The sequence below is a fragment of the Archocentrus centrarchus genome, chromosome 15 (assembly GCF_007364275.1).
Source record: "Archocentrus centrarchus isolate MPI-CPG fArcCen1 chromosome 15, fArcCen1, whole genome shotgun sequence".
NCBI lineage: Eukaryota > Metazoa > Chordata > Actinopteri > Cichliformes > Cichlidae > Archocentrus > Archocentrus centrarchus.
In genome coordinates this window covers 16,380,854-16,389,652 of record NC_044360.1, presented here as the reverse complement: position 1 = coordinate 16,389,652, position 8,799 = coordinate 16,380,854, and the positions used below count along the sequence as shown (strand labels likewise).

The window sequence follows — 8,799 nt, the reverse complement described above, 5'->3', positions numbered from 1 at the left end:
TGTCTCTGAAACGTGATGGTCTAGAAAAATGACTAGTGAACACATAGAAATGTTTATCACTAAAACATGAATAATGTTTTTGGATTAATCATTTTGGGATTGGAAGAATCCTAAGCATACCAAAGATATGCACAAATCATATATGTTCATGCCTTAAAAAACAACAACTTTGTGTGTTTATACAACACAATGGCTGGAGAGCTCAATATATAATATTAGATAAATCAGTGAAATACCAGTTAAAACAAACTTTTCTCCCCTGCTTAAAAAAAATAATACATGAAAGGAAACTTGTGTATTTACTTGAGGGAAAAAGAGATTTACCAAAAATAGAAAGGGAACCTTTGAATAAATTGAACAGTACTTGTATCACTACAGGAGCACCTGTTGTCAAGCTACCCACTTCAGCTTTACTCTTTTGGATTATTATTGATAATCTCTAGTGTGGTTTGCCAAGGGCAAAGGTTCGATTTTAGTCCTGGTCCACTCTAAAACTGGGTCATGTCTTTAATCTCTCTATCTACAGTAGGTTAGCAGCCTTTCATTTTCATAAACTGCAGAATGAACGCACAGTCATGAATCATGTGGCACATTTCTTCTGCTGGAATATTTGTGGACCGAAATTATCATTAGCAGCTGTACAATGATGTGTTTGTATAATCTAAGAACACTTTTTCTGTAATTCGGGTCCTAAGGAGATTTCAGAGGGGAAAAAAAAAGATGATTGGGAAAACTACTGCAGTTAAATAACAATATGATATCCACAACAACATCAAACTAAAGATTAAACTAATGCTAAAATATGCACAAATCTAAGTACCAAAAGCAAATTCCCTTGAAATAAAAAAACCCCAATATGAATAAGGTGTGCTTAACACCCTGTAGTTTACACAAACACATTTAAATAATTGTAGAATATGTAGTTTAAACTGTGCATGAAAATGTGATAATGAGAACTCACAATGGCAATTTGTAAAAACACAGTGAATCAAATACTTTGAAGTCTGACATGAGCCTATACTGGAGCCCATACTCTGCACTCTTTTACATTGCTGCCCCCAAGTGGTAAAAAGCAGGTGGCAAACAAAATGTAAAAATAAACATGTCCGTTTAAAGCATTTCTTTATGTTGGACAGTAGGTCATGTGAAATAAATGGACTTAATATGTCTCCACAGCTTTAATATAATATAATAAAATAACAACACCTTTTTTGACAGCAGTGTTTCCTGGCACTCCATGGACTATGTATGTTTAAAGTACACCTGCATACTAATTCCAGGTTTTATTTACTATATTATACACCTGCGTTTTTGACATGGCATAATGGGCCTAAAAAAAGCATTTCATCATATAGTTTTTGATGAAGAAACTGTGCAAATAGCACACCTTTTTTTGCGCTGTGCCTCTACTGCTTCTTGCAGTGTAAAGATCAGACAGGATGCTAATAAAAAGGTCTGCTTAACCTACCCATACTACATCTAGCTATACAGAAATCAAACTAATCCAGCAAGGAATAAACAGCAGTGCATCTGCAAAGTCTCACCTATATGGAATGACTCATCTTGCACTGCCACAACCGAAGGAAAGACTGTTCTCTTGTTTCTCTTTTATTGAATTATTTTTCTTACTTGACTATGATGAATTCTTGCGGTCTATAATAGTAGTGAGCAGAATGGACAGGATTAGAAATGAATATATCAGAAGGAAAAGCTCAGGTTGAGTTTGTCAGTTTGTAGACAAAGTTAGAGAAGGATAGTGGATATACTGGACAGCGGATGTTAAATATAGAGCTGCTAAGCAGGAGGAAAAGAGGAGCCGCAGAGAAGATTCGTGGATGTAGTGAAGGAGGACATGCAGAGGAGGATTCTAAGGACAGGGTGAGATGGAGGCAGATAATCCCCTGTGGCGATCCCCAAAGTGAGAAACTGAAAGAAGACGAAGAAGACCACTTTTCAAGTCATGAGTACATTCAGTTAAAATTTTGGGGACCAGCTTGCATGAAGTTGAAAAAAAAAATGCTTACTAACGTACAGGGGTGGGGGTGGAGGGCTCTGAAATCGAAAGGGCTCATTGAAACCACGTGACCTTGCCAGCCAAACAGGCTGTCCCACCGAGACTATGGGGTGCTGTGAAGCGTGGCCCGCTCGCTCGTGAAGTGGCATCTACAGCGCAGGAGAAAAGTTGGAGAAAAAGTTTTGTGTAACGAAATATTACGCACGAATTCTGTTTAGTGTTTTTATCTGTTAAGTGTCGGCAAACTGTGTAATTACCTCTGTGTGCACTGCGGTTTTCTTTTCTTTTATCCTCCTCACTTTTCTAATCAATCAAATTTAATTAAAAAATATTTATTCGCGCTGCTCGCCCGCGTTGCTGTTCATAATATCTGTTTCTGCGCGACGTCCAAGCCTCTGCGCTACATCTGGTGGAGGAGAGCAGTCCGCGTCCAGGGATACTACAGTGAAGCAGTGCGTCCTCCTCCGAGACAAAGCAGCAAGATGCTACTAGGGGCCGATATTTCTCACAAAATCAGGGACGTTTCACTTGAACGCAACGAGAGGCCAAACAAAGGTTTGTAAGTCGCACCATCTGAACATCTTTATACCTTATTTTAGTGGTTAGAAATCACGAAATGGTTAAACAGCGCAATATGCGGACCCATCGGCTCACAAAAGCTTGTAGACATGCTGCTGCCTTTCGATGAAAAAAACAAAAAACAAAACGAATGTTGAGCAAAGTCTACTAACCTGCTTTTTTTAAGCTGTTGCCAAACCGCAAATGTGTGGTTTGTTCACCGCTTGCACCGTGATAATAGCACAAATGTGAAGGCTGCATTTAGCCCACTTTCTATTACAAATATGAATTTCTTATAATTTTTTTTTTACAGATTTAATTTCGAATATATGAAAGCATAATGCTTTCATTTCTGCTCACTATAGATTAATATTATGCAGAAGTATTCATTAGTCTGTATTTATTCTGGCTCAGTGGATGGAATTAAAATCCCCCTCCCCCATAAATGACTGGCACTGCCATAGTATTAAGAACACACATGCACACACCACGCATAGAGGGGCGCAAGTTTGAAACAGTGGTAAATAGTGCCATTAAAGTAAGTCGGTTACAGAAATAACAACACCTGTACAAACGGTTCTCAATGTTTGCCTTGCAGCACGTAATTGTTTGCACTTACACCCCTGCAGGAAGAGCAAAGCTTTCACTGAGAGTTTTTCTTTTAACATCTCCATGAGACGCTGCTTCGAGGCTTTGAAGGCAGCCATTAATGTAATTTGTAGTGAGATGATAAACGGAGTGATGTGTGTTTCTGCTTGAGCAGATAGTCAGATTTGCCAAACGCTTCAGTGACTCTTGAATATGTAAAAGTGCTCAGCTCAAGCGCTTCAGCCTGACAGTTTGACGGCTTTGCCGTATTAAACTAAGATAATTGGGGGGATATTTACTCACGGAGCACACAGTCATTTCACAAACTACTTGAAAACAGCATTTTTCCCCCTTTAATTATATGATTTGTAGAAATTATTCACTCTCCTGACAGGACCAAATGACATGTGTGCATGCATCTACATTTCTTTCTCAGCAACATGAAAACGGCATTATTTGGAGTTAAGAAATTTGTTGTGCTGAATGATTTCAATTAAAATTCATTGTCAGAATGGTTAACTTGTTTTCAGAGGAGCACTTTGACACCAGTGTGGGTTGTCTTCTTAACTGGTTTTCCTCTCTATCTGTGCCAATGTAACACAATAGAATTAGAATTGGTAATATCGTGCTCTGACTTGCTCAGTTTTTTCTATGCTGACAAACAACATGTTTTTTTTTTTGGTTTTTTTTTGAGAGTTAGAATTGAAGATTACTAAACTGCAAACTTGTTGAGGCTTGTTCCCTAAAGGTTACTTCACAGTATGGGAAAGTGCTTGATTCCCAGGAATGAAATGCTAGTGATAGGATGATGATTAGAATGATGCAGTTCCTCATCAAAACCAGTTCCAATATGTGTCAAGTGCTACTCAAATTTCCCAGTAAACTGGATGTCTTGGATAGTCCTGTTAAAGGACTGGGAGTGTTGATTCTGCAATCAGCCTGTGTTATGCCTAGTGCCACTCTTTTGCCAGAGCTGAAAACACTCATGTTTTGTTAACTCTCTTTATCTTTTCATGTAAGCCATCCTCCTGTCCCACTGAAAAGCAACACTGTCTTTTTCTGTATCTCTAAAAAAAAAAAAACATGACCAACAAATTTGTAAAAGCTGTTATACAAACAGCCAAGAGGTTTCAGGTCAGCACAAATGCAATTTCATTAGGTTAGAGATTAAAAATAGACTGGCTTCATTTAGGTTTGTCTGTGAAAACTGACTGTAAGAAGCTCTGGTATTTAAATATCATGAGAGATAACTCATGAGAGATATCTCATTATACTTGTTTTTTTGCAGAATGAAGCCTCCGCATGACAAGCTATGACCAACACGCAGACAAAACTGTAGACTTCTTATTGCAAAGGCAGGACTCAAGAATGAAGAACAAGTATGCAATCGTCTTCATCTGTATTGTGGCCCTGGTCATCATTGAAAAGGAGAGCAACATCCTCTCTAGGTAAGGGTATGGAGAAGAGTCTGTAAGGTGATTTTTCATTAACTTTACACTTTATACTATTTTGTGCAAGTGACAGGAAAGCTAAAGTGAGCTTGTATTTTTGTGAAGCTATTATAGACTAAATGAATGAAGGTGTAGGCATTTGCAGAAAGAGACTTTAGACTGAGTGAAGAGATCTGAAGAGAGGCCTAAGGAGCACTTTCTAACAAACCAAAACAACTTAAGACCCCCCCCATTTAGTGTATTCCTTTACCAGCAGAATCAGTAATATACAAAGCACTAATATATTTCACTAATTGACTCCAAGCTAACAGCTCTGTTTTAGCATCCAAACCTTTTGTGGAACAAAGTAAAGTGAAGGACAGGAGTGTCAAAGCTTTTTTATGTACGCACAATAAATATTGTGTCACAGAGGGAAGGCCAATCTTTAAACACTCTGCTTTATTAAGTCATGGGTAAAAAAAAAACATAGTATCTAGATGCTTTTCAAAGATAAAAATTGAGTAAGTTTTTCTTTTATTGACACTGATGGATTAGTTTGGGGCCCAGAGGCAGTGACATCAACATTCTGAAGTTGCAGAATGATTCATTTTGTTTTAAAAAACTGACAAGGCATATTTAAGGGGAATAAAAGAAGGTAACTTTAATACGGTGTACCCTACCTTTTGTCCTATGTCAGCTTAAATAGGCTGCATCCTCACTGCAGCCATCCACCCAATCATCCCTAGATGGTGGCTAGATAGATGTTTACTTGGTGCCATGGTGTAGCTGTTTATATATTTGCCTTCTGCTATTGACTCTTGGATTGGATGATTGAAATCTGAAGAAGCAAGACATATTGAAAATTTAACAATTTATTCATTTAACAAACAGAGGCCTCAGTAGCATGTGGAAGAACCATACATAACCACAACAGCCTGGCATCTCTTCCTCATGCTGGTCACACACTGCTGTGGGATGGCATCCCATTCTTCAACCAGCATTTGTTGCAAGTCAGCCAATGTTGTCGTGTTGACGGTAGTCTCTGAAAAACCACGCTCTGTGGGGGCGAGGGTTGTCATCTTGGAAGCTAGAGTTCCGTCCCAGACTGTGGAGGAACGGGATTGCCACTGGCTGCAGAATCTCATCTCGATCTCTGCATTGAGATTGAGGCTTTCCAAATGTATAAGATAATTGCCAAGAGGCATTGTTAGAACTAAGAAATAATCAACCAAACACAAATGTCCTTACTTTTTGTGCTAAGTTTACAAAAGATCTCTGATTCAAGATCAGGACAAGACAAACTATTTGGGGGTTGTGTCAAGAAGGTTATCCAGTGTAAAACATCCAGCCTAACATGCAGAGCTACCCACTGTGGGGACCCCTTGTTAATGAGGGAGCAAATTACAAATACTTTATGTATCTGTTTTTTGTTGTTGTTGTTGTTTTTAATTTGTTGTATACTTTTATTTTGAAATTTCTGGGCTGTAGATGTAGCATGCCTTGGAAGGTGGCTCATGTGTCAATGTCATTGATAACTGATTTGGGTTCAGCCTTCCAGTCGACTATATTTTGACTTTATAGTTTTCCATTAACTTCTGTTCATCACCCTGATAAAAAGCCTCTGTGGCCCTAAGTGCTTTCACCTTTGATTTTTCAGTTAGAACTCAGACACTGTAGCCTTGTACATGCTATAAATTAATTTTTTTTAAAAAGTAAAATGCTAGACTTTATGCTGTTTCATCACCTACTGGATATTTTATAATTAAGTCTATTTTATCTTGTCAGGGTCTCTGATAAATTGATCCAGAGGCAGACTCCACAGCAGACTGCACAGACCCCAGTGTATTTAAGCAACACAACACAAAAGGGCTCCTTGATGGTACTCAAAATGCTGCTCTCTCGACTCTCTGATATAAAAAGGAAAATATCAAATTTCTCTGATGAGCAAGAGGAGGAAGAACTGGATGATTTAGGGACAAACAATTACACCAGTGCCCGTAAGCACATATTACTCTTGGCCACCACACGAACGGGTTCCTCCTTTGTTGGGGAATTTTTTAACCAGCATGGGAAGAACATGTTCTACCTGTTTGAGCCTTTGTGGCACGTCGAGCGCATGCTGACCCCGGCTGCAGAGGCAAACAATGGGACAGTGTTGTCTGGAATTTACAGAGATGTACTCCAGGGGCTTTTTCTGTGTGATTTCTCCCCTCTTGAGAAGTTCATCTCTCCCCCACCTCAGGACCACGTCACCCCAGCTCTTTTCCGCAGAGAGTCTAGTTTATCACTCTGTGAAGAAAGGGTCTGCACTCCTGTGATCAAAGATGTTTTTGAGAGGTATTGTATAACTTACAGAGCTCACTGCTACTGACCAAGCAGTCTTTATTTATGCAGCTGCAAAAGGGAGGGGCTGTTGGTCTGTCTCCTGCAAGTCGTAATAATATTCCCTCTGTGCGTTTTGTTTTAGGTATCACTGTAAGAGTCGCCGCTGTGGGCCACTGAACCTAACCCTTGCATCTGAATCCTGCCTTTCCAAACAACACCATGCCATTAAGACTGTCCGCGTGCATCAGCTGGACACACTGCAGCCTTTAATAGAGGACCCTCGCCTGGATGTCAGAGTTATCCAACTAGTTCGAGATCCAAGAGCCATATTAGCATCCCGTATGGTGGCGTTCTCTTCAAAATATCACACGTGGAAGGCTTGGGCGCAGAACGGTCAGGTGCCCGAAGATGATGAGGAGGTGAAGAGGCTCAAAGGAAACTGTGATCACATTAGGATGTCTGCAGAGGTCGGTCTCAGCCAACCTCACTGGCTCAGGAACCGCTACATATTGGTCCGCTATGAGGATATTGCCCTCTACCCTATGCAAAAGGCAGAGGAGATGTACAAGTTTGCAGGGATACCATTTAGTTCCCAGGCTAGGGAGTGGATACTGAGGAATACCCAGACAACACAAAAAGCCAGCGGGATTTACTCCACCCAGAAGAACTCATCAGAACAGGCAGAGAAATGGAGATTTACAATTCCCTTTACGCTAGCTCAGGTAGTGCAGAGAGTGTGTGGACCCACCATGAAGCTGTTTGGGTACAGATTTGTGAATGATGAGAAGACACTTATAAATAAGTCCATTAGTTTGCTTGAGGATAAGTTATTTAATTAATACAGGTGAAAATACAGCTGTGAATCTGCAAAACGGTGCATGGCGTGCAGTGCACGAGAGCCGGCAGAAGCCATTACTCTACAGACCAAAACTGTTAAACAGAGTTGCCATAGAAGAAAAACAAAGGTACCATACATATGGGCCATACAGTAAGATACTCCCCAATGATGTGCCTCATTGAAATAATGAAGAGTTACTTGATAAAGTGAAATATTTATTTGCATACTGCATTCACTGAAAAGCCTGATGCTTAAGCTTTGTGTCATGCTTTGTATTTCATTTAGAAATTAAACAAGCATAGATATCAAGGGCAAATGTAATAGACTATGTATGATTTTTTTTTTTAGTTTGATCATGTTTGAAATTTAAATGATAAACTTCAGTAAAAATGATGTGCATATGTTGCCTTTGTATGAATATGGAGCAAATGATACTTTGGCTCATAGGATTCCTAAGATTAGTGCTTAATAATGCCCAGTTTGGCCTGTTATGTTTTTTCATAGATCAGCGTTACTCTAGGCAACTGCTAGAATTATGTTTGAGTAGACCTGATGTACTTTGATAGAGTTTTTCAACTCTTACTCAGGAAAAGTATAACTGGAATTAGATTATGTGGCGTCTTCATGACAAACATTGATATCTTTGCAAGTGTATAAGTACAGCGTCACCTTTTGATTTTTGGCCAAATGTGATTTAAAGCAATCCTCCTGCAATGTATGAGTACGAAGCGATGAGATTCAAGAAGGTAAGTTAAGGTCGATAAATAAATTTGATGATACATGAAAAGTGGTAACACCTTGACTATCTTTTTTTAAATTGCTAGCCAGCAGCCTTAACTATATCTGTAGTGAAGTATTTACCACTGCTTCTCCACCTCCAAATACAGCTGTAAACAAGCAGGTTTGGTTTAGTTTCATTCATTGAGTGAGAGCTGATCTGTTGGTATGTTGATCGTTAAAAGTACAACATTGTTGTGCAAGATATTCTTTTAAATCAAATAACAGCTCAAAGTAATAAAATCACCCAAAATATTAAGACCTACAGA

At 39.2% G+C, this 8,799-nt stretch overlaps 1 protein-coding gene across 1 annotated transcript; it reads left to right on the top strand.

Annotated features, from left to right (window-relative positions):
• Positions 1-2,133: 2,133 nt before the first annotated feature.
• chst3a (carbohydrate (chondroitin 6) sulfotransferase 3a) lies at positions 2,134-8,572 on the top strand. Its single transcript, XM_030748372.1, has 4 exons — positions 2,134-2,569; positions 4,449-4,608; positions 6,376-6,927; positions 7,058-8,572. Exons 2-4 carry the CDS (start codon positions 4,463-4,465, stop codon positions 7,752-7,754), a joined length of 1,395 nt encoding a protein of 464 aa, XP_030604232.1. The 5' UTR covers positions 2,134-2,569; positions 4,449-4,462; the 3' UTR covers positions 7,755-8,572.
• Positions 8,573-8,799: the final 227 nt, after the last annotated feature.

Bases quoted from the DNA above. Each gene is read 5' to 3' on its own strand.
- chst3a (XM_030748372.1), top strand. From the start codon at position 4,463: ATGACAAGCTATGACCAACACGCAGACAAAACTGTAGACTTCTTATTG. The intron at 4,609-6,375 runs GTAAGGGTATGG...TTATCTTGTCAG, and splicing joins GAGAGCAACATCCTCTCTAG to GGTCTCTGATAAATTGATCC. The intron at 6,928-7,057 runs GTATTGTATAAC...GTTTTGTTTTAG, and splicing joins ATCAAAGATGTTTTTGAGAG to GTATCACTGTAAGAGTCGCC.